Source organism: Nelusetta ayraudi, unplaced genomic scaffold, assembly GCF_046127955.1.
Source record: "Nelusetta ayraudi isolate G7.1 ecotype Tasmania unplaced genomic scaffold, CSIRO-AGI_Nayr_v1 ptg000203l, whole genome shotgun sequence".
Lineage (NCBI taxonomy): Eukaryota > Metazoa > Chordata > Actinopteri > Tetraodontiformes > Monacanthidae > Nelusetta > Nelusetta ayraudi.
Window position 1 is genome coordinate 223,845 of NW_027466252.1, and position 23,656 is coordinate 247,500.

Consider the following 23,656-nt stretch of genomic DNA (forward strand, 5'->3'; position numbering starts at 1 on the left):
CCGCAACTTGACACAGTCGAGGAAATACGAGCTCTCTGATTGGACGGCCGATGATTACGTCGGCGTTATACTTAAACGTTTCTGGTTATTCATATTGAATCTAAAAACAATATTTACTTCCATTTTAAAATGCACGAATCAAATTTCAATTTATGAACGTACTAAAAATCAATTCCAGGATGTTTAACGTTTCCAAGAACGAAACCCGGATGTGACGCAACATTCCTCTTCCGGGTCAGGTCTTCACACGCTGCCGCAAGCATGGCTGCGAAAAACAAGCAACGCAGGAGGAAGAAAGGCGATAAAAAAGTGACGTTTAACCCCGGAGAGACGGACATGGAGGCCGGAAACAGCGGCGGGGCGGAGGACGGAGGAACGGCGGCCGGCGGCGGCCAAACGAAGCCAAGTGACGACGGAGAGGAGTTCAGCCTGGACGAGGTTCTGAAGCTCGGAGGAACTCAGGTGAGTCCGGATCCGAGGAGCAGGACGTCAGCGGGCCACTGAACTGATCCATGTCAGCCTGGTGGTCCTCCGGGGTCACATGGATCATGTCTTCTTCGGTGGTGATGATGACCAAAAGCCCTGCCGCCGCTCGCTGTTTACCACTTTTGAACAGGGACGTGCACCGATACAGACACTAGGTGGTGCTAAGCATCTGCCCCTTTTCCCTCTGGAGCAATGTGCACCTTTTTTGAAAGGTCGTTATTTTTGTTGTTTTTTTTTTTGCAGTGTTTGTTTTGTTGTTGTTGTTGTTTTACAGTGTACAGTATGCGGCCTATGGTGTCATCGGTCAGTTCTGGATGAATATACATTTATCACCCAAGTGTGTGTGTGTGTGTGTGTGTGTGTGTGTGTGTGTGTGTGTGTGTGAGATACTCTATTAGCGTTAGCGGCATGACTCCCTCAGAAATGTGAACCGGCTGCTGTCAGGAGCCACTAGTTGATGGTGATGATGATGATGATGATGATGATGATGATGAAGAAGATGTTGCTTGCGGTTTTTTGTTTGTAGCTGTGAGTCTATTGAGCGAGTTATCATCCTCTCACATTCAATTGCACCTCTCCTTAGCAGCTAAAGAACGACGCTCACAGCACCAGGACACTGACTTTAGCTCTTTCAAAATGATGTAAAATGATGATGAGGGTTAGGGTTAGGGTTTTGGGGTTCCTCCTGGACTTAGAAGCCCCAAATTTGGCGTGGCGTGTCTTAGGGGATCCCGATGAAGCAGCAAGTGGCCCTATATCTCTAGGACAAAATTGACTTTTGACCCCATAGACTTGCATGGCATTAGGGTTAACGATAAGACTGGAATTAGGGTTAGGGTTAGGGTTTTGGGGTTCCTCATGGGCTAGAAGCCCCAAATTTGGCGTGGGTGAGTCTTGAGGGATCCCGATGAACCTACAAGTGGTCCCATGTCTCTGGGACAAAGTTGACTTTTGACCCCATAGACTTGCATGGCATTAGGGTTAGCGATAAGGCTGGAATTAGGGTTAGGGTTAGGGTTAGGGTTTTGGGGTTCCTCATGGGCTAGAAGCCCCAAATTTGGCGTGGGTGAGTCTTGAGGGATCCTGATGAACCTGCGAGTGGTCCCATGTCTCTGGGACAAAGTTGACTTTTGACCCCATAGACTTGCATGGCATTAGGGTTAGCAATAAGGCTGGAATTAGGGTTAGGGTTAGGGTTAGGGTTTTGGGGTTCCTCATGGGCTAGAAGCCCCAAATTTGGCGTGGGTGAGTCTTGAGGGATCCCGATGAACCTGCAAGTGGTCCCATGTCTCTGGGACAAAGTTGACTTTTGACCCCATAGACTTGCATGGCATTAGGGTTAGCGATAAGGCTGGAATTAGGGTTAGGGTTAGGGTTAGGGTTTGGGTTTTGGGGTTCCTCATGGGCTAGACGCCCCAAATTTGGCGTGGGTGAGTCTTGAGGGATCCCGATGAACCTGCAAGTGGTCCCATGTCTCTGGGACAAAGTTGACTTTTGACCCCATAGACTTGCATGGCATTAGGGTTAGCAATAAGGCTGGAATTAGGGTTAGGGTTAGGGTTAGGGTTTTGGGGTTCCTCATGGGCTAGAAGCCCCAAATTTGGCGTGGGTGAGTCTTGAGGGATCCCGATGAACCTGCAAGTGGTCCCATGTCTCTGGGACAAAGTTGACTTTTGACCCCATAGACTTGCATGGCATTAGGGTTAGCGATAAGGCTGGAATTAGGGTTAGGGTTAGGGTTAGGGTTTTGGGGTTCCTCATGGGCTAGAAGCCCCAAATTTGGCGTGGGTGAGTCTTGAGGGATCCCGATGAACCTGCAAGTGGTCCCATGTCTCTGGGACAAAGTTGACTTTTGACCCCATAGACTTGCATGGCATTAGGGTTAGTGATAAGGCTGGAATTAGGGTTAGGGTTAGGGTTAGGGTTTTGGGGTTCCTCATGGGCTAGAAGCCCCAAATTTGGCGTGGGTGAGTCTTGAGGGATCCTGATGAACCTGCAAGTGGTCCCATGTCTCTGGGACAAAGTTGACTTTTGACCCCATAGACTTGCATGGCATTAGGGTTAGCGATAAGGCTGGAATTAGGGTTAGGGTTAGGGTTAGGGTTTTGGGGTTCCTCATGGGCTAGAAGCCCCAAATTTGGCGTGGGTGAGTCTTGAGGGATCCTGATGAACCTGCAAGTGGTCCCATGTCTCTGGGACAAAGTTGACTTTTGACCCCATAGACTTGCATGGAATTAGGGTTAGCGATAAGGCTGGAATTAGGGTTAGGGTTAGGGTTAGGGTTAGGGTTTTGGAGTTCCTGATGGGATAGAAGCCCCAGATTTGTTGCAGCTGGCTGCCGCAGCAACACACCGACACACATCCTCCGCTGCCCGTGGCGCCGTGCCCGGCCCACTTTCACTAAAGAATAATGAATCAATCACTTTGTGTTTTAAGTTGCTTAACTTGCAGTCTTTCATGTGACTCTTTAATTGTCATCAGTTTATTTGGTTGTGGTTATGAAGAACATCTACTTACAGGGGATGTTGAGGTCCTGCCCTGCCTTCTAGTAACTGACCCCCAGGTTCTCCTGCGCTGACCCCTGCAGGCCGACTACGTCATGCTGGCCGGGCTGGACGACTCCAACGAGCTGGTGGACGGCGGCAAGAAAGGAGCCATCGACGACCTGGAGGAGGGCGAGCTGGAGAAGTTCATCACCAAACTGGGCATCAGGGCCTGGGCCAATCAGCAGGTGATCGCCGAGGAGCCAGAGGAGGAGCCGAAGGAGGAGCCGGAGGAGGAGCCTGTCCCCGAACAGGAGAAACTGCAGGTGGCGAAGGAGGAGAAGAAGTCGGAGCAGAACAACGAGAAGCAACAACAGAGGAAGAAGGAGAAGAAGAAGGCCGGGGAGAAGAAGGCGAAGCTCAACGCCGACGTATTTGCGTTCCGGCCGCGCCAGGTGCTGCTGGTGAAGCCGGGGGGGAAGTGGTTCCACCTGGACTACTGCAGCGAGGCGTCGGAGCTGCAGCAGCAGGAGCCCGAGCTGGTGTCCCGCTACCAGGCGCTGGCAGAGCAGCTGCTGCAGGCGGAGGTGGGCCTCTACCGCAGCAAGAAGAACCTCCAGAAGGGGGCCAACTCCAACTGGATGAAGACGGTGGTGTCGTCCGGCGTGCTGGCCGACCGCATGGCGGCCATGACAGTGCTCATCCAGGACGCCGCCGTGCACTCGCTGGAGCACGTGGAGAGCCTGGTGTCCATGGCGGGCCGCAAGGGCGGCAGGCGCGCCGGCCTGATGGCGGTGGACACGCTGATGGAGCTGCTGCTGTCGGACCTGCTGCCTGAGGACCGCAAGCTCCGCCCCTTCGCCGAGCGCCCCTTCCACCGGCTGGAGGAGCTCGCCAGCGGCAACCGCGACTCCCGCGACCGCCGCCTGCTGCTCTGGCTCTTCGAGCACCGGCTCAAGCAGCAGGTGGCGCTGTTCGTGGCGGCGCTGGAGCAGCTGGGCCGTGACACGGTGGCGGCCGCTAAGGCCAAGGCGCTGGCCGCCGCCCACCAGCTGCTGTGCGCCCGGCCGGAGCAGGAGAGGGCGCTGCTGGTGCAGGTGGTCAACAAGCTGGGCGACCCCGAGTACCGCACGGCCGCCAAGACCTCCCACCTGCTGGGGGCGCTGCTGCGCCGCCACCCGGCCATGGCGGCGGCCGTGTGCGGTGAGGTGGAGCGCCTGCTCTTCCGGCCCAACGTCAGCTCCCGGGCGCAGTACTACGCCGTCTGCTTCCTCAGCCAGCTGCGGCTGGACCACCAGCAGGGGGCGCTGGCCGCCAAGCTGCTGTCCGTCTACCTCTCCTTCTTCGGCGCCTGCGTCAAGAAGAAGGAGTCGCTGGAGTCGCGCATGCTGAGCGCCCTGCTGACGGGCGTCAACCGGGCGTACCCCTACGCCAGCGCCAGCGGCGGCCAGCAGGTGGCGCAGCAGCTGGACACCCTGTTCAAGGTGGTGCACCTGGTCAAGTTCAACACGGCCGTGCAGGCGCTCATGCTGCTCTTCCAGGTCATGGACTCGGAGCAGAGCCTCTCCGACCGCTACTACGTGGCGCTGTACAGGTGACCTTTGACCTCCCGGCCCCCGCCCGCTCCGGCCCGAGCCGACCAGACGTCCTGACGTTCTCGTCCCGGTCTCTCTGTGTGCGCAGGAAGCTGCTGGACCCGGGACTCGGCGCCTCCTGCAGGCACAGCATGTTCCTCAACCTGCTGTACAAGTCGCTGAAGGCCGACGTGTCGCTGCGCCGCGTCAAGGCCTTCGCCAAGCGCCTGCTGCACGTCAGCGCCGGCCAGAGCGCCGGCTTCGCCTGCGGCGCCCTCTTCCTGCTGTCGGAGGTGATGAAGACCAAGCCGGGCCTGAAGACGCTGCTGCAGCAGGACGAGGTGACGAGACGCTACTTCCTGTTTACACTTTAGCATCAACATCTTTGCTTTTAGTTTCAATTATTATTTGATACAAAAATATAAACAAAAATGTAAAAAGTACATTTTTTTAAATCCTAAGGAATCAAGAGTTGATTTTGTGATTGACTCTGTCCAGATGTTCAGATGTCCAGATGTTCAGATGTTTCTATAATGACTGCGTTCATCTCCAGGATGGTGAGGACGAGGCGTTCAAGGACCTGGCCGAGGAGGAGGAGGACCGTGCTGCTGCTGCTGCTGCGGGTGGTGGTGATGATGATGATGATGAAGAGGAGCGCTTTGTGGACGCAGACAAGCTGGAGGAGGGCGGAGCCAAGGAGGAAGGGGGCGGAGCGGAGCCCAGGCCAGCGGCGTCGTGGGTCCATCACCAGAACCTGGAGGGTGGGTCAGACTCCGCCTCCTCCTAGCACGCCCAACACTTCACTCTCTCTCTCTCCACTCTAACCTCCTGCCTTTCCTCCTGTCGGCCACCAGGGGGCAAGAGTGTCCAGAGCTACGACCCGCTGCACAGGAACCCGCTGTTCTGCGGCGCCGACCGCTCAGCGCTGTGGGAGCTGCAGCAGGTGTCACATCCGCTCCGCCGTCAAATCAGCAATGTCGACATTTTAAAAGTCGTAGTAATATTAATATTAATATTACTAATTAATATTAATAATCCCCAGCTCGCCGCCCACTACCACCCGTCGGTGGCGCTGTTTGCTAAAACCATCCTGCAGGTGAGAGAACGGCTGCCGGGTCATGTGACTCGCTCTCCTCCAGTCAGGTGGGCTCTGTTGAAACGTGCGGTCTCGTTCCTCAGGGGGGCGCCATCGAGTACTCTGGGGACCCGCTGCAGGACTTCACCCTCATCCGCTTCCTGGACCGCTTCGTCTTCCGCAACCCCAAAGAGCTGAGAGGCAAAAGTAAGGTTCAATCAAAGTCACAAAATATTTATTATTTATTTAAAAATAAAGATAAAATGTTTGAAGTCATTTCTTCCATTGTCTTTTGTAGTTTTACCAACAACAAAATTAAAAATTGAAATTAAAAATCAAGTTTTCAGAGAAAAAAAATCTGGATTTTATTTTTGTCCAAAATCGCCCAGGCCTGATATATATTTATATTTATATATTTATATATTTATGTTATATTTAATAATGAAACAACTTTGCTGTCAGAAAACACAGACGCTGCGTCGCAGAAGAAGAAGCTTCCTGTCAGTGTTCTGCCAGGTGAGTCTCTGCAGAATGAACCTGCTGTGTGTTCATTTCTCAGGTCATAAGGATTTTATTGTCATTGATATCATTTTCCCTGTGGTCCATCAGTGAACAGCGAGGAGTTTCTGTCCCGAGACGAGAGTCAGATCCCAGTGGACCAGATCTTCTTCTACCGGTCGCTTCATCTTTGCATCCCTTCCTTCCTCTTGGAGTTTTTATTTTTAACAATGATTTGAGTTGAGTTTTATTTTGAAATGTCATCTTCTTCTTCTTCTTCTTCAGCTTCTTTAAGAAGCGCCAGCAGGAGAAGATGCTCCGCCGGCCGCCGCGGCGAGACGGAGACAACGAGAGCGTGGAGGACGTGGACGACGACGAGTTCGAGGCCATCCTAGGTGGGTCTGCAGGGGGCGCTGTGACTCCCAGCAGCATCACCGCTGTCCTTCCTGTGAGTGTGGCTGAGCGTGTGTGTGTGTCTCCTCAGACACCTGTGAGGGCGACTCCTTCTTCCTGGACTCGGCGGACCAGGACCTGGACTTTGCAGGGTAAAACCACCGACGCAAACACAGGGCTAAGAACCTGCAGAAAAACCTGAGAATGGAGCCTTGAAATGTGTCATTTTACAATAAATAATAACCATGATGATGGTCGGCGTCGCGCTCATGACCTCCTGGTGACCTTTGTGACCTCTGTTTGACCCCCCCAGACACGTGAAGAGCAGCAAAGGGAAGAAGAAGGAAGCCGAGGATTCGGACTCGGACGACGACCTGGACGACCTGGACGACGAGGAGGTGTCGCTGGGCAGCATGGGGGAGGAGGAGGAGGAGGAGGAGGAGTTTGGAGAGGAGGGGGGGACCTTCATGGAGGTGGACGGAGGCGGAGAGGACGAGGATGACGACGATGAAGAAGAAGGTGAGGTTGCTGCGTTTGATTTATTTATTGGAGCCGATAACCCGGAGCAGTGAGCCGGTGCGACCAGCAGGTGGCGCTCGGTAGAATGAACACACATTGCACATCCCCAAAAAACCGACATAGGTCATAGTGTGTCGGGTTTTCTAAACTACCACAGGACAGTGATTTTGGTGAGTTCTGGACCAAATAAAGACATTTTTGAAATGTTTTGATTTTTTTTTTTTTTTTAATACCACGGACGTGTTGAGATGTTGCGATCTTCTCCTGCATCTCGTGCTAAACTACCACAGGACGGTGATTCCAGCAGGTTCTCCTCCTCGCGCTGCTTTGTCTTCATTGTGTGACTTTGTGTTGATGTGTGGTTGCACAGGAGGAAGCTGAACTAATGCCGTCTTGTGTGTGTGTGTGTGTTTGTTCAGTTCCAGAGCTGGAGGACGAGGACGAGGTGTTTGGTGGTGAGTTCACTGTCGCCTCCTCAGCAGTAAAAAAAAAAAACGTCGTAAAACTCAGTTTTTCCTCCAAACGATGAAATGAAAACCTTTTTTTCCCTCTTCAGACTCGGACGACGAGTCGGAACTTCTGGAGGAAACTCCCAGCAGGAAGCGGAAGTCGCCGTCGCAGCTCGACTTCTCCGGATCTCCGGGTCGGTTCCGCTCCGTCGCTTCTCGTTGTCAAACTACGTGAACTTTATTGACGTCACGCGTGCGTCTGAACGTCACTGTGTTTGCTCCTCATCGCAGCCTCCAAACACAAGAAGAAGAAGAAGAAGAAGAGCGACGGCCCCGTGTTCGCCTCGGCGGAAGAGGTCAGATCAGTTTCCTCCCCTGATGACATCATCAGAGGCTCTCGGCTTCACAATGTGTTTGACCTCTTGACCTCGTGATTCCTCAGTTTGGGTCCCTGCTGGACGAGAACGCCGGCGCCAAGTTCGACAACATCGGCCTCAACGCCATGGCCAATAACGACAAAGCAGGTAGGCGGAGCCTAGTGACATCATAACACAGGGACCAATCACGAGGAGGAAGTGATTTTTAATGACTTAATATCTACACACACACACACACACACACACACACAGTTCTCAGTCTGAAGGGTTTGAGTGAAACACCAGAACGCTGATCAGATCAGAGCTGCTCCAGTTGGAGGCTCCGCCCCTCTGGCGGCCGCGTCGTCCTCACTCATCACCACTTCCTGTTTGTGTTGCAGGTGTGAAGCAGCTGCGGTGGGAGAGTCAGCGGGACGACTGGATCCAAGGCCGCGACGCCAAGACGCTGCGCCGCAAGAAGGCCACCTTCCAGAGGAGGAGGCCGGGGGCGGGGCCACGGCAAGGGGGCAGGAAGACCATCAAGAAGAAGAAGTAGTTGCTGATGCTGAGGCTCGTCACCTGGATCTCCTAGACCTGGTTTTGGTCCACCTGGTTCTCCTAGACCGGGTTCTGGTCCACCTGGACCCGGGTCAGTCCTGTTTGGCACTCCAGGCCTCCTGGTCTCGCTCCCGGGTGCCGTAGAGCCCCCCCCACTCATTGGACTGGTAGTAAACTGGGAGGAGTCAGAACAGGAAGTGGATGAGATGGACTGAAGACTTTTCAAATTAAAGCTATTCATACTTTTGTGTTTTTTTCCATATGACTTTTACGTGTAAACAAGAGTTGTGATCTATTAAAGATGTTCAGTTGTTTGAAACTCACAAGTTGTTCTGATTCACTGCACACCTTGTTTGTCTTCTGCCTCCTGCTGAACTACGATAGGACGGTAATTTTGGTGAGTTTCAGACCGATTAAAGATTTTTTTTTTGTTCGGGGGGGAAAAAACAACAACATACTTTTAGATTTTATGTTGTGATTTCTGGACATGTTGAGGTTTTGCATGACTTCACCGTCTCATGCTGCGCTATGATTGGACGGTGATTTCACCAAGTGTCAAGATGATGAAAGTTCTGGTCAGGGTTTGAAACACACTTCCAGGCTCGTCCACGACTTCTTCTGATACACTGAACTGTCTACACACTGAACCCAATAATCAAACTCCAGATTAAACTCCAGATTAAAGTCAAAGGTTAGGATTAGGGTTAGGGTTTTGGGGTTCCTCATGGGCTAGAAGCCCCAAATTTGGCGTGGGTGAGTCTTGAGGGATCCCGATGAACCTGCAAGTGGTCCTATGTCTCTGGGACAAAGTTGACTTTTGACCCCATAGACTTGCATGGCATTAGGGTTAGCAATAAGGCTGGAATTAGGGTTAGGGTTAGGGTTTTGGGGTTCCTCATGGGCTAGAAGCCCCAAATTTGGCGTGGGTGAGTCTTGAGGGATCCCGATGAACCTGCAAGTTGTCCCATGTCTCTGGGACAAAGTTGACTTTTGACCCCATAGACTTGCATGGCATTAGGGTTAGCGATAAGGCTGGAATTAGGGTTAGGGTTAGGGTTAGGGTTTTGGGGTTTTTCGTGGGCTAGAAGCCCCAAATTTGGCGTGGGTGAGTTTTGAGGGATCCCGATGAACCTGCAAGTGGTCCCATGTCTCTGGGACAAAGTTGACTTTTGACCCCATAGACTTGCATGGAATTAGGGTTAGCGATAAGGCTGGAATTAGGGTTAGGGTTAGGGTTTTGGGGTTCCTCATGGGCTAGACGCCCCAAATTTGGCGTGGTTGAGTCTTGAGGGATCCCGATGAACCTGCAAGTGGTCCCATGACTCTGGGACAAAGTTGACTTTTGACCCCATAGACTTGCATGGCATTAGGGTTAGCGATAAGGCTGGAATTAGGGTTAGGGTTAGGGTTAGGGTTTTGGAGTTCCTCATGGGCTAGAAGCCCCAAATTTGGCGTGGGTGAGTCTTGAGGGATCCCGATGAACCTGCAAGTGGTCCCATGTCCCTGGGACAAAGTTGACTTTTGACCCCATAGACTTGCATGGAATTAGGGTTAGCGATAAGGCTGGAATTAGGGTTAGGGTTAGGGTTAGGGTTTTGGAGTTCCTCATGGGCTAGAAGCCCCAAATTTGGCGTGGGTGAGTCTTGAGGGATCCCGATGAACCTGCAAGTGGTCCCATGTCCCTGGGACAAAGTTGACTTTTGACCCCATAGACTTGCATGGAATTAGGGTTAGCGATAAGGCTGGAATTAGGGTTAGGGTTAGGGTTAGGGTTTTGGGGTTCCTCATGGGCTAGAAGCCCCAAATTTGGCGTGGGTGAGTCTTGAGGGATCCCGATGAACCTGCAAGTGGTCCCATGTCTCTGGGACAAAGTTGACTTTTGACCCCATAGACTTGCATGGCATTAGGGTTAGCAATAAGGCTGGAATTAGGGTTAGGGTTAGGGTTAGGGTTTTGGGGTTCCTCATGGGCTAGAAGCCCCAAATTTGGCGTGGGTGAGTCTTGAGGGATCCCGATGAACCTGCAAGTGGTCCCATGTCTCTGGGACAAAGTTGACTTTTGACCCCATAGACTTGCATGGAATTAGGGTTAGCGATAAGGCTGGAATTAGGGTTAGGGTTAGGGTTAGGGTTAGGGTTTTGGGGTTCCTCATGGGCTAGAAGCCCCAAATTTGGCGTGGGTGAGTCTTGAGGGATCCCGATGCACCTGCAAGTGGTCCCATGTCTCTGGGACAAAGTTGACTTTTGACCCCATAGACTTGCATGGAATTAGGGTTAGCGATAAGGCTGGAATTAGGGTTAGGGTTAGGGTTAGGGTTAGGGTTTTGGGGTTCCTCATGGGCTAGAAGCCCCAAATTTGGCGTGGGTGAGTCTTGAGGGATCCCGATGAACCTGCAAGTGGTCCCATGTCTCTGGGACAAAGTTGACTTTTGACCCCATAGACTTGTATGGAATTAGGGTTAGCGATAAGGCTGGAATTAGGGTTAGGGTTAGGGTTAGGGTTAGGGTTTTGGGGTTCCTCATGGGCTAGAAGCCCCAAATTTGGCGTGGGTGAGTCTTGAGGGATCCCGATGAACCTGCAAGTGGTCCCATGTCTCTGGGACAAAGTTTACTTTTGACCCCATAGACTTGCATGGAATTAGGGTTAGCGATAAGGCTGGAATTAGGGTTAGGGTTAGGGTTAGGGTTTTGGGGTTCCTCATGGGCTAGACGCCCCAAATTTTGCGTGGGTGAGTCTTGAGGGATCCCGATGAACCTGCAAGTGGTCCCATGTCTCTGGGACAAAGTTGACTTTTGACCCCATAGACTTGCATGGCATTAGGGTTAGCGATAAGGCTGGAATTAGGGTTAGGGTTAGGGTTTTGGGGTTCCTCATGGGCTAGAAGCCCCAAATTTGGCGTGGGTGAGTCTTGAGGGATCCCGATGAACCTGCAAGTGGTCCCATGTCCCCAGGACAAAGTTGACTTTTGACCCCATAGACTTGCATGGAATTAGGGTTAGCGATAAGGCTGGAATTAGGGTTAGGGTTAGGGTTAGGGTTTTGGGGTTCCTCATGGGCTAGAAGCCCCAAATTTGGCGTGGGTGAGTCTTGAGGGATCCCGATGAACCTGCAAGTGGTCCCATGTCTCTGGGACAAAGTTGACTTTTGACCCCATAGACTTGCATGGAATTAGGGTTAGCGATAAGGCTGGAATTAGGGTTAGGGTTAGGGTTAGGGTTTTGGGGTTCCTCATGGGCTAGACGCCCCAAATTTTGCGTGGGTGAGTCTTGAGGGATCCCGATGAACCTGCAAGTGGTCCCATGTCTCTGGGACAAAGTTGACTTTTGACCCCATAGACTTGCATGGCATTAGGGTTAGCGATAAGGCTGGAATTAGGGTTAGGGTTAGGGTTAGGGTTAGGGTTTTGGGGTTCCTCATGAGCTAGAAGCCCCAAATTTGGCGTGGGTGAGTCTTGAGGGATCCCGATGAACCTGCAAGTGGTCCCATGTCTCTGGGACAAAGTTTACTTTTGACCCCATAGACTTGCATGGAATTAGGGTTAGCGATAAGGCTGGAATTAGGGTTAGGGTTAGGGTTAGGGTTTTGGGGTTCCTCATGGGCTAGAAGCCCCAAATTTGGCGTGGGTGAGTCTTGAGGGATCCCGATGAACCTGCAAGTGGTCCCATGTCTCTGGGACAAAGTTGACTTTTGACCCCATAGACTTGCATGGAATTAGGGTTAGCGATAAGGCTGGAATTAGGGTTAGGGTTAGGGTTAGGGTTAGGGTTTTGGGGTTCCTCATGGGCTAGAAGCCCCAAATTTGGCGTGGGTGAGTCTTGAGGGATCCCGATGAACCTGCAAGTGGTCCCATGTCTCTGGGACAAAGTTGACTTTTGACCCCATAGACTTGCATGGAATTAGGGTTAGCGATAAGGCTGGAATTAGGGTTAGGTTTAGGGTTAGGGTTTTGGGGTTCCTCATGGGCTAGACGCCCCAAATTTTGCGTGGGTGAGTCTTGAGGGATCCCGATGAACCTGCAAGTGGTCCCATGTCTCTTGGACAAAGTTGACTTTTGACCCCATAGACTTGCATGGCATTAGGGTTAGCGATAAGGCTGGAATTAGGGTTAGGGTAAGGGTTTTGGGGTTCCTCATGGGCTAGAAGCCCCCAATTTGGCGTGGGTGAGTCTTGAGGGATCCCGATGAACCTGCAAGTGGTCCCATGTCTCTGGGACAAAGTTGACTTTTGACCCCATAGACTTGCATGGAATTAGGGTTAGCGATAAGGCTGGAATTAGGGTTAGGGTTAGGGTTAGGGTTTTGGGGTTCCTCATGGGCTAGACGCCCCAAATTTGGCGTGGTTGAGTCTTGAGGGATCCCGATGAACCTGCAAGTGGTCCCATGACTCTGGGACAAAGTTGACTTTTGACCCCATAGACTTGCATGGCATTAGGGTTAGCGATAAGGCTGGAATTAGGGTTAGGGTTAGGGTTAGGGTTTTGGAGTTCCTCATGGGCTAGAAGCCCCAAATTTGGCGTGGGTGAGTCTTGAGGGATCCCGATGAACCTGCAAGTGGTCCCATGTCCCTGGGACAAAGTTGACTTTTGACCCCATAGACTTGCATGGAATTAGGGTTAGCGATAAGGCTGGAATTAGGGTTAGGGTTAGGGTTAGGGTTTTGGAGTTCCTCATGGGCTAGAAGCCCCAAATTTGGCGTGGGTGAGTCTTGAGGGATCCCGATGAACCTGCAAGTGGTCCCATGTCCCTGGGACAAAGTTGACTTTTGACCCCATAGACTTGCATGGAATTAGGGTTAGCGATAAGGCTGGAATTAGGGTTAGGGTTAGGGTTAGGGTTTTGGGGTTCCTCATGGGCTAGAAGCCCCAAATTTGGCGTGGGTGAGTCTTGAGGGATCCCGATGAACCTGCAAGTGGTCCCATGTCTCTTGGACAAAGTTGACTTTTGACCCCATAGACTTGCATGGCATTAGGGTTAGCGATAAGGCTGGAATTAGGGTTAGGGTTAGGGTTTTGGGGTTCCTCATGGGCTAGAAGCCCCCAATTTGGCGTGGGTGAGTCTTGAGGGATCCCGATGAACCTGCAAGTGGTCCCATGTCTCTGGGACAAAGTTGACTTTTGACCCCATAGACTTGCATGGAATTAGGGTTAGCGATAAGGCTGGAATTAGGGTTAGGGTTAGGGTTAGGGTTTTGGGGTTCCTCATGGGCTAGAAGCCCCCAATTTGGCGTGGGTGAGTCTTGAGGGATCCCGATGAACCTGCAAGTGGTCCCATGTCTCTGGGACAAAGTTGACTTTTGACCCCATAGACTTGCATGGCATTAGGGTTAGCAATAAGGCTGGAATTAGGGTTAGGGTTAGGGTTAGGGTTTTGGGGTTCCTCATGGGCTAGAAGCCCCAAATTTGGCGTGGGTGAGTCTTGAGGGATCCCGATGAACCTGCAAGTGGTCCCATGTCTCTGGGACAAAGTTGACTTTTGACCCCATAGACTTGCATGGAATTAGGGTTAGCGATAAGGCTGGAATTAGGGTTAGGGTTAGGGTTAGGGTTAGGGTTTTGGGGTTCCTCATGGGCTAGAAGCCCCAAATTTGGCGTGGGTGAGTCTTGAGGGATCCCGATGAACCTGCAAGTGGTCCCATGTCTCTGGGACAAAGTTTACTTTTGACCCCATAGACTTGCATGGAATTAGGGTTAGCGATAAGGCTGGAATTAGGGTTAGGGTTTTGGGGTTCCTCATGGGCTAGACGCCCCAAATTTGGCGTGGGTGAGTCTTGAGGGATCCCGATGAACCTGCAAGTGGTCCCATGTCCCTGGGACAAAGTTGACTTTTGACCCCATAGACTTGCATGGAATTAGGGTTAGCGATAAGGCTGGAATTAGGGTTAGGGTTAGGGTTAGGGTTTTGGGGTTCCTCATGGGCTAGACGCCCCAAATTTGGCGTGGGTGAGTCTTGAGGGATTCCGATGAACCTGCAAGTGGTCCCATGTCTCTGGGACAAAGTTGACTTTTGACCCCATAGACTTGCATGGAATTAGGGTTAGCGATAAGGCTGGAATTAGGGTTAGGGTTAGGGTTAGGGTTTTGGGGTTCCTCATGGGCTAGACGCCCCAAATTTGGCGTGGGTGAGTCTTGAGGGATCCCGATGAACCTGCAAGTGGTCCCATGTCCCTGGGACAAAGTTGACTTTTGACCCCATAGACTTGCATGGAATTAGGGTTAGCGATAAGGCTTGAATTAGGGTTAGGGTTAGGGTTAGGGTTAGGGTTTTGGGGTTCCTCATGGGCTAGAAGCCCCAAATTTGGCGTGGGTGAGTCTTGAGGGATCCCGATGAACCTGCAAGTGGTCCCATGTCTCTGGGACAAAGTTTACTTTTGACCCCATAGACTTGCATGGAATTAGGGTTAGCGATAAGGCTGGAATTAGGGTTAGGGTTAGGGTTTTGGGGTTCCTCATGGGCTAGAAGCCCCAAATTTGGCGTGGGTGAGTCTTGAGGGATCCCGGTGAACCTGCAAGTGGTCCCATTTCCCTAGGACAAAGTTGACTTTTGACCCCATAGACTTGCATGGAATTAGGGTTAGCGATAAGGCTGGAATTAGGGTTAGGGTTAGGGTTAGGGTTTTGGGGTTCCTCATGGGCTAGAAGCCCCAAATTTGGCGTGGGTGAGTCTTGAGGGATCCCGATGAACCTGCAAGTGGTCCCATGTCTCTGGGACAAAGTTGACTTTTGACCCCATAGACTTGCATGGCATTAGGGTTAGCGATAAGGCTGGAATTAGGGTTAGGGTTAGGGTTAGGGTTAGGGTTTTGGGGTTCCTCATGGGCTAGAAGCCCCAAATTTGGTGTGGGTGAGTCTTGAGGGATCCCGATGAACCTGCAAGTGGTCCCATGTCTCTGGGACAAAGTTTACTTTTGACCCCATAGACTTGCATGGAATTAGGGTTAGCGATAAGGCTGGAATTAGGGTTAGGGTTAGGGTTAGGGTTTTGGGGTTCCTCATGGGCTAGACGCCCCAAATTTGGCATGGGTGAGTCTTGAGGGATCCCGATGAACCTGCAAGTGGTCCCATGTCCCTGGGACAAAGTTGACTTTTGACCCCATAGACTTGCATGGAATTAGGGTTAGCGATAAGGCTGGAATTAGGGTTAGGGTTAGGGTTAGGGTTAGGGTTTTGGGGTTCCTCATGGGCTAGAAGCCCCAAATTTGGCGTGGGTGAGTCTTGAGGGATCCCGATGAACCTGCAAGTGGTCCCATGTTTCTGGGACAAAGTTTACTTTTGACCCCATAGACTTGCATGGAATTAGGGTTAGCGATAAGGCTGGAATTAGGGTTAGGGTTAGGGTTTTGGGGTTCCTCATGGGCTAGAAGCCCCAAATTTGGCGTGGGTGAGTCTTGAGGGATCCCGATGAACCTGCAAGTGGTCCCATGTCCCTGGGACAAAGTTGACTTTTGACCCCATAGACTTGCATGGAATTAGGGTTATCGATAAGGCTGGAATTAGGGTTAGGGTTTGGGTTAGGGTTAGGGTTTTGAGGTTCCTCATGGGCTAGAAGCCCCAAATTTGGCGTGGGTGAGTCTTGAGGGATCCCGATGAACCTGCAAGTGGTCCCATGTCTCTAGGACAAAGTTGACTTTTGACCCCATAGACTTGCATGGCATTGGGGTTAGCGATAAGGCTGGAATTAGGGTTAGGGTTAGGGTTAGGGTTTTGGGGTTCCTCATGGGCTAGACGCCCCAAATTTGGCGTGGGTGAGTCTTGAGGGATCCCGATGAACCTGCAAGTGGTCCCATGTCCCTGGGACAAAGTTGACTTTTGACCCCATAGACTTGCATGGAATTAGGGTTAGCGATAAGGCTGGAATTAGGGTTAGGGTTAGGGTTAGGGTTTTGGGGTTCCTCATGGGCTAGAAGCCCCAAATTTGGCGTGGGTGAGTCTTGAGGGATCCCGATGAACCTGCAAGTGGTCCCATGTCTCTAGGACAAAGTTGACTTTTTGACCCCATAGACTTGCATGGCATTAGGGTTAGCGATAAGGCTGGAATTAGGGTTAGGGTTAGGGTTAGGGTTAGGGTTTTGGGGTTCCTCATGGGCTAGAAGCCCCAAATTTGGCGTGGGTGAGTCTTGAGGGATCCCGATGAACCTGCAAGTGGTCCCATGTCTTTAGGACAAAGTTGACTTTTTGACCCCATAGACTTGCATGGCATTAGGGTTAGCGATAAGGCTGGAATTAGGGTTAGGGTTAGGGTTAGGGTTTTGGGGTTCTTCATGGGCTAGAAGCCCCAAATTTGGCGTGGGTGAGTCTTGAGGGATCCCGATGAACCTGCAAGTGGTCCCATGTCCCTGGGACAAAGTTGACTTTTGACCCCATAGACTTGCATGGAATTAGGGTTATCGATAAGGCTGGAATTAGGGTTAGGGTTAGGGTTAGGGTTAGGGTTTTGGGGTTCCTCATGGGCTAGAAGCCCCAAATTTGGCGTGGGTGAGTCTTGAGGGATCCCGATGAACCTGCAAGTGGTCCCATGTCTTTAGGACAAAGTTGACTTTTTGACCCCATAGACTTGCATGGCATTAGGGTTAGCGATAAGGCTGGAATTAGGGTTAGGGTTAGGGTTAGGGTTTTGGGGTTCCTCATGGGCTAGAAGCCCCAAATTTGGCGTGGGTGAGTCTTGAGGGATCCCGATGAACCTGCAAGTGGTCCCATGTCTCTGGGACAAAGTTGACTTTTGACCCCATAGACTTGCATGGCATTAGGGTTAGCGATAAGGCTGGAATTAGGGTTAGGGTTAGGGTTAGGGTTAGGGTTTTGGGGTTCCTCATGGGCTAGAAGCCCCAAATTTGGCGTGGGTGAGTCTTGAGGGATCCCGATGAACCTGCAAGTGGTCCCATGTCCCTGGGACAAAGTTGACTTTTGACCCCATAGACTTGCATGGAATTAGGGTTATCGATAAGGCTGGAATTAGGGTTAGGGTTAGGGTTAGGGTTAGGGTTTTGAGGTTCCTCATGGGCTAGAAGCCCCAAATTTGGCGTGGGTGAGTCTTGAGGGATCCCGATGAACCTGCAAGTGGTCCCATGTCTCTAGGACAAAGTTGACTTTTGACCCCATAGACTTGCATGGCATTGGGGTTAGCGATAAGGCTGGAATTAGGGTTAGGGTTAGGGTTAGGGTTTTGGGGTTCCTCATGGGCTAGACGCCCCAAATTTGGCGTGGGTGAGTCTTGAGGGATCCCGATGAACCTGCAAGTGGTCCCATGTCCCTGGGACAAAGTTGACTTTTGACCCCATAGACTTGCATGGAATTAGGGTTAGCGATAAGGCTGGAATTAGGGTTAGGGTTAGGGTTAGGGTTTTGGGGTTCCTCATGGGCTAGAAGCCCCAAATTTGGCGTGGGTGAGTCTTGAGGGATCCCGATGAACCTGCAAGTGGTCCCATGTCTCTAGGACAAAGTTGACTTTTTGACCCCATAGACTTGCATGGCATTAGGGTTAGCGATAAGGCTGGAATTAGGGTTAGGGTTAGGGTTAGGGTTAGGGTTTTGGGGTTCCTCATGGGCTAGAAGCCCCAAATTTGGCGTGGGTGAGTCTTGAGGGATCCCGATGAACCTGCAAGTGGTCCCATGTCTTTAGGACAAAGTTGACTTTTTGACCCCATAGACTTGCATGGCATTAGGGTTAGCGATAAGGCTGGAATTAGGGTTAGGGTTTTGGGGTTCTTCATGGGCTAGAAGCCCCAAATTTGGCGTGGGTGAGTCTTGAGGGATCCCGATGAACCTGCAAGTGGTCCCATGTCCCTGGGACAAAGTTGACTTTTGACCCCATAGACTTGCATGGAATTAGGGTTATCGATAAGGCTGGAATTAGGGTTAGGGTTAGGGTTAGGGTTAGGGTTAGGGTTAGGGTTTTGGGGTTCCTCATGGGCTAGAAGCCCCAAATTTGGCGTGGGTGAGTCTTGAGGGATCCCGATGAACCTGCAAGTGGTCCCATGTCTTTAGGACAAAGTTGACTTTTTGACCCCATAGACTTGCATGGCATTAGGGTTAGCGATAAGGCTGGAATTAGGGTTAGGGTTAGGGTTAGGGTTTTGGGGTTCTTCATGGGCTAGAAGCCCCAAATTTGGCGTGGGTGAGTCTTGAGGGATCCCGATGAACCTGCAAGTGGTCCCATGTCCCTGGGACAAAGTTGACTTTTGACCCCATAGACTTGCATGGAATTAGGGTTATCGATAAGGCTGGAATTAGGGTTAGGGTTAGGGTTAGGGTTAGGGTTTTGGGGTTCCTCATGGGCTAGAAGCCCCAAATTTGGCGTGGGTGAGTCTTGAGGGATCCCGATGAACCTGCAAGTGGTCCCATGTCTCTAGGACAAAGTTGACTTTTGACCCCATAGACTTGCATGGCATTAGGGTTAGCGATAAGGCTGGAATTAGGGTTAGGGTTAGGGTTAGGGTTTTGGGGTTCCTCATGGGCTAGACGCCCCAAATTTGGCGTGGGTGAGTCTTGAGGGATCCCGATGAACCTGCAAGTGGTCCCATGTCCCTGGGACAAAGTTGACTTTTGACCCCATAGACTTGCATGGAATTAGGGTTAGCGATAAGGCTGGAATTAGGGTTAGGGTTAGGGTTAGGGTTTTGGGGTTCCTCATGGGCTAGACGCCCCAAATTTGGCGTGGGTGAGTCTTGAGGGATCCCGATGAACCTGCAAGTGGTCCCATGTCCCTGGGACAAAGTTGACTTTTGACCCCATAGACTTGCATGGAATTAGGGTTAGCGATAAGGCTGGAATTAGGGTTAGGGTTAGGGTTAGGGTTAGGGTTTTGGGGTTCCTCATGGGCTAGAAGCCCCAAATTTGGCGTGGGTGAGTCTTGAGGGATCCCGATGAACCTGCAAGTGGTCCCATGTCTCTAGGACAAAGTTGACTTTTTGACCCCATAGACTTGCATGGCATTAGGGTTAGCGATAAGGCTGGAATTAGGGTTAGGGTTAGGGTTAGGGTTTTGGGGTTCCTCATGGGCTAGACTCCCCAAATTTGGCGTGGGTGAGTCTTGAGGGATCCCGATGAACCTGCAAGTGGTCCCATGTCCCTGGGACAAAGTTGACTTTTGACCCCATAGACTTGCATGGAATTAGGTTTAGCGATAAGGCTGGAATTAGGGTTAGGGTTAGGGTTAGGGTTTTGGGGTTCCTCATGGGCTAGACGCCCCAAATTTGGCGTGGGTGAGTCTTGAGGGATCCCGATGAACCTGCAAGTGGTCCCATGTCTCCGGGACAAAGTTTACTTTTGACCCCATAGACTTGCATGGCATTAGGGTTACCGATAAGGCTGGAATTAGGGTTAGGGTTAGGGTTAGGGTTTTGGGGTTCCTCATGGGCTAGAAGCCCCAAATTTGGCGTGGGTGAGTCTTGAGGGATCCCGATGAACCTGCAAGTGGTCCCATGTTAATATTAATAATCCCCAGCTCGCCGCCCACTACCACCCGTCGGTGGCGCTGTTTGCTAAAACCATCCTGCAGGTGAGAGAACGGCTGCCGGGTCATGTGGCTCGCTCTCCTCCAGTCAGGTGGGCTTTTTTATTTTTAACAATGATTTGAGTTGAGTTTTATTTTGAAATGTCATCTTCTTCTTCTTCTTCTTCTTCAGCTTCTTTCAGAAGCGCCAGCAGGAGAAGATGCTCCGCCGGCCGCCGCGGCGAGACGGAGACAACGAGAGCGTGGAGGACGTGGACGACGACGAGTTCGAGGCCATCCTGGGTGGGTGTGCAGGGGGCGCTATGACTGCCAGCAGCATCACTGCTGTCCTTCCTGTGAGTGTGGCTGAGCGTGTGTGTGTGTGTGTGTGTGTGTGTGTGTGTGTGTGTGTGTGTCTCCTCAGACACCTGCGAGGGCGACTCCTTCTTCCTGGACTCGGCGGACCAGGACCTGGACTTTGCAGGGTAAAACCACCGACGCAAACACAGGGCTAAGAATCTGCAGAAAAACCTGAGAATGGAGCCTTGAAATGTGTCATTTTACAATAAATAATAACCATGATGATGGTCGGCGTCGCGCTCATGACCTCCTGGTGACCTTTGTGACCTCTGTTTGACCCCCCCCCCAGACACTTGAAGAGCAGCAAAGGGAAGAAGAAGGAAGCCGAGGATTCGGACTCGGACGACGACCTGGACGACGAGGAGGTGTCGCTGGGCAGCATGGGGGAGGAGGAGGAGGAGGAGGAGTTTGGAGAGGAGGGGGGGACCTTCATGGAGGTGGACGGAGGCGGAGAGGACGAGGATGACGACGATGAAGAAGAAGGTGAGGTTGCTGCGTTTGATTTATTTATTGGAGCCGATAACCCGGAGCAGTGAGCCGGTGCGACCAGCAGGTGGCGCTCGGTAGAATGAATACACATTGCACATCCCCAAAAAACCGACATAGGTCATAGTGTGTCATAGTGTGTCGGGTTTTCTAAACTACCACAGGACAGTGATTTTGGTGATTTCTGGACCAAATAAAGACATTTTTGAAATGTTTTGATTTTTTTTTTTTTTTTTTTTAATTCCAGAAAAAAACGACAGACTATAATGTGTCTTTTTGTTTGATTTTTGGACGTGTTGAGATGTTGCAATCTTCTCCTGCATCTCGTGCTAAACTACCACAGGACGGTGATTCCAGCAGGTTCTCCTCCTCGCGCTGCTTTGTCTTCATTGTGTGACTTTGTGTTGATGTGTGGTTGCACAAGAGGAAGCTGAACTAATGCCGTCTTGTGTGTGTGTGTGTGTTTGTTCAGTTCCAGAGCTGGAGGACGAGGACGAGGTGTTTGGTGGTGAGTTCACTGTCGCCTCCTCAGCAGTAAAAAAAAAAAAACGTCGTAAAACTCAGTTTTTCCTCCAAACGATGAAATGAAAACTTTTTTTTCCCTCTTCAGACTCGGACGACGAGTCGGAACTTCTGGAGGAAACTCCCAGCAGGAAGCGGAAGTCGCCGTCGCAGCTCGACTTCTTCGGATCTCCGGGTCGGTTCCGCTCCGTCGCTTCTCGTTGTCAAACTACGTGAACTTTATTGACGTCACGCGTGCGTCTGAACGTCACTGTGTTTGCTCCTCATCGCAGCCTCCAAACACAAGAAGAAGAAGAAGAAGAAGAGCGACGGCCCCGTGTTCGCCTCGGCGGAAGAGGTCAGATCAGTTTCCTCCCCTGATGACATCATCAGAGGCTCTCGGCTTCACAATGTGTTTGACCTCTTGACCTCGTGATTCCTCAGTTTGGGTCCCTGCTGGACGAGAACGCCGGCGCCAAGTTCGACAACATCGGCCTCAACGCCATGGCCAATAACGACAAAGCAGGTAGGCGGAGCCTAGTGACATCATAACACAGGGACCAATCACGAGGAGGAAGTGATTTTTAATGACTTAATATCTACACACACACACACACACACACACACACAGTTCTCAGTCTGAAGGGTTTGAGTGAAACACCAGAACGCTGATCAGATCAGAGCTGCTCCAGTTGGAGGCTCCGCCCCTCTGGCGGCCGCGTCGTCCTCACTCATCACCACTTCCTGTTTGTGTTGCAGGTGTGAAGCAGCTGCGGTGGGAGAGTCAGCGGGACGACTGGATCCAAGGCCGCGACGCCAAGACGCTGCGCCGCAAGAAGGCCACCTTCCAGAGGAGTAGGCCGGGGGCGGGGCCACGGCAGGGGGCGGGGCCACGGCAAGGGGGCAGGAAGACCATCAAGAAGAAGAAGTAGTTGCTGCTGCTGAGGCTGGTCACCTGGATCTCCTAGACCTGGTTTTGGTCCACCTGGTTCTCCTAGACCTGGTCCTGGTCCACCTGGACCCGGGTCAGTCCTGTTTGGCACTCCAGGCCTCCTGGTCTCGCTCCCGGGTGCCGTAGAGCCCCCCCCACTCATTGGACTGGTAGTAAACTGGGAGGAGTCAGAACAGGAAGTGGATGAGATGGACTGAAGACTTTTCAAATTAAAGCTATTCATACTTTTGTGTTTTTTTCCATATGACTTTTACGTGTAAACAAGAGTTGTGATCTATTAAAGATGTTCAGTTGTTTGAAACTCACAAGTTGTTCTGATTCACTGCACACCTTGTTTGTCTTCTGCCTCCTGCTGAACTACGATAGGACGGTAATTTTGGTGAGTTTCAGACCGATTAAAGATTTTTTTTTGTTCGGGGGGGAAAAAACAACAACATACTTTTAGATTTTATGTTGTGATTTCTGGACATGTTGAGGTTTTGCATGACTTCACCGTCTCATGCTGCGCTATGATTGGACGGTGATTTCACCAAGTGTCAAGATGATGAAAGTTCTGGTCAGGGTTTGAAACACACTTCCAGGCTCGTCCACGACTTCTTCTGATACACTGAACTGTCTACACACTGAACCCAATAATCAAACTCCAGATTAAACTCCAGATCAAAGTCAAAGGTCACTTCTGTCTTCCATCGTGATGACCTGGAAATTCACTTTTTCCTCCGCTGCAGTACAGCGATGGTGTGTGTGTGTGTGTGTGTGTGTGTGTGTGTGTGTGTGTGTGTGTGTGTGCGATGCTGTGACCTCAGCAGGTCACATGACCATCAGAGGAGAAACACGGGCTCACCTTCCAGCACCGCCGGGAACCTCCTGTTCATGGTGGCCCTGAAGTCTGCAGGAAGACACACACCACCGTCACACACGGCTTGTCGGCCAGGGGTGTGTGTGTGTGTGTGTGTGTGTGTGTGTGTGTGTGTGTGTGTGTGTGTGTGTGTGTTCTACCCTGGCTGTTGTTCATCTTGTGGAAGAGGCCGTAGGCTCCCAGGACTCCCAGCAGCTCCAGTCCAATCACAGCCTTCATCAGGCGGCGGGCCGTAGGCGCCAGAGGACCGGGCGGCATCTGGAGGAGTGGGGTTCAATCAGTCAGAACTTTATTGACACCACTGGAGCAGGAGGAGGACAGGGAACTGCCTGGGTGTTTCACTGTGTCACTGCTGATTGATGTGGAACACGCAGTGGCAGCTGCCGGTGTTTCAAAGAGGAGAAGCACATTCATTTTCGGCCTCAGCATACAAGTCGACCAGGTCAGGGTTTTAGGGGTTCCTCACATGCTAGAAGCCCCAAATTTGGCGTGGCTGTGTCTTGGGGGCTCCTGATGAACCTGCAAGTGGCCCCACATCTCTAGGACAAAGTTGACGTTTGACCCCCATGGACTTGTATGGCATTAGGGTTAGCGTTACGGTTGAAATTAGGGTTAGGGTTTTGGGGTTCCTCAATTACTAGAAGCCCCAAATTTGGCGTCGGTGTGCCGTGGGGGCTCCTC

The 23,656-nt window shown here is 51.6% G+C and overlaps 3 protein-coding genes and 1 long non-coding RNA gene across 6 annotated transcripts in view; 2 read left to right on the top strand and 2 right to left on the bottom strand.

Moving 5' to 3' along the window:
• The first annotated feature begins 202 nt into the window (after positions 1–202).
• On the top strand, positions 203–8,717 carry cebpz (CCAAT enhancer binding protein zeta). Of its 2 annotated transcripts, none has more exons than XM_076015927.1 (17): positions 203–462; positions 3,074–4,563; positions 4,653–4,884; positions 5,097–5,304; positions 5,398–5,486; positions 5,586–5,639; positions 5,723–5,825; positions 6,081–6,134; positions 6,228–6,294; positions 6,402–6,511; positions 6,601–6,661; positions 6,823–7,033; positions 7,456–7,483; positions 7,585–7,671; positions 7,769–7,833; positions 7,920–8,001; positions 8,235–8,717. In XM_076015927.1, exons 1-17 carry the CDS (start codon positions 262–264, stop codon positions 8,387–8,389), a joined length of 3,297 nt encoding a protein of 1,098 aa, XP_075872042.1. In that variant the 5' UTR covers positions 203–261; the 3' UTR covers positions 8,390–8,717. The 2 variants fall into 2 exon arrangements, with proteins under 2 accessions (XP_075872042.1, XP_075872041.1); XM_076015926.1 differs by having other exon boundaries at positions 204–462; positions 6,823–7,028; positions 7,448–7,483.
• LOC142881574 (uncharacterized) lies at positions 8,040–9,067 on the bottom strand. Its single transcript, XR_012925598.1, has 2 exons — positions 8,458–9,067; positions 8,040–8,427 (listed from the first exon to the last, which is right to left on the bottom strand). It is a non-coding gene; the product is annotated as an uncharacterized LOC142881574 (long non-coding RNA).
• Positions 9,068–19,971: 10,904 nt separating this feature from the next.
• On the top strand, positions 19,972–22,424 carry LOC142881561 (CCAAT/enhancer-binding protein zeta-like). Of its 2 annotated transcripts, none has more exons than XM_076015911.1 (8): positions 19,972–20,120; positions 20,242–20,302; positions 20,467–20,665; positions 21,144–21,171; positions 21,274–21,360; positions 21,458–21,522; positions 21,609–21,690; positions 21,924–22,424. In XM_076015911.1, the coding sequence occupies exons 1-8, from the start codon at positions 20,039–20,041 to the stop codon at positions 22,094–22,096; spliced, it is 777 nt and encodes a 258-aa protein (XP_075872026.1). In that variant the 5' UTR covers positions 19,972–20,038; the 3' UTR covers positions 22,097–22,424. The 2 variants fall into 2 exon arrangements, with proteins under 2 accessions (XP_075872026.1, XP_075872025.1); XM_076015910.1 differs by having other exon boundaries at positions 20,467–20,660; positions 21,136–21,171.
• Positions 21,729–23,656, bottom strand: part of LOC142881562 (protein CEBPZOS-like) — a 2,414-nt gene continuing 486 nt past the window's right edge. The window contains exons 2-4 of the mRNA XM_076015912.1: positions 23,116–23,233; positions 22,961–23,005; positions 21,729–22,273 (exon numbers count right to left, since the gene is read on the bottom strand). Of these exons, the coding sequence (XP_075872027.1) occupies positions 22,191–22,273; positions 22,961–23,005; positions 23,116–23,233 (246 nt within the window). The 3' untranslated portion in view covers positions 21,729–22,190. The remainder of the gene's footprint in view (positions 22,274–22,960; positions 23,006–23,115; positions 23,234–23,656) is intronic.

Coding starts and splice junctions, on each gene's coding strand:
- cebpz (XM_076015926.1), top strand. CDS start 262: ATGGCTGCGAAAAACAAGCAACGCAGGAGGAAGAAAGGCGATAAAAAA. Junction 463..3,073: donor TGAAGCTCGGAGGAACTCAG/GTGAGTCCGGAT, acceptor TGACCCCTGCAG/GCCGACTACGTCATGCTGGC. Junction 5,305..5,397: donor CCATCACCAGAACCTGGAGG/GTGGGTCAGACT, acceptor GTCGGCCACCAG/GGGGCAAGAGTGTCCAGAGC.
- LOC142881561 (XM_076015910.1), top strand. CDS start 20,039: ATGCTCCGCCGGCCGCCGCGGCGAGACGGAGACAACGAGAGCGTGGAG. Junction 20,303..20,466: donor CAGGACCTGGACTTTGCAGG/GTAAAACCACCG, acceptor CCCCCCCCCCAG/ACACTTGAAGAGCAGCAAAG. Junction 21,361..21,457: donor CGACTTCTTCGGATCTCCGG/GTCGGTTCCGCT, acceptor TCCTCATCGCAG/CCTCCAAACACAAGAAGAAG.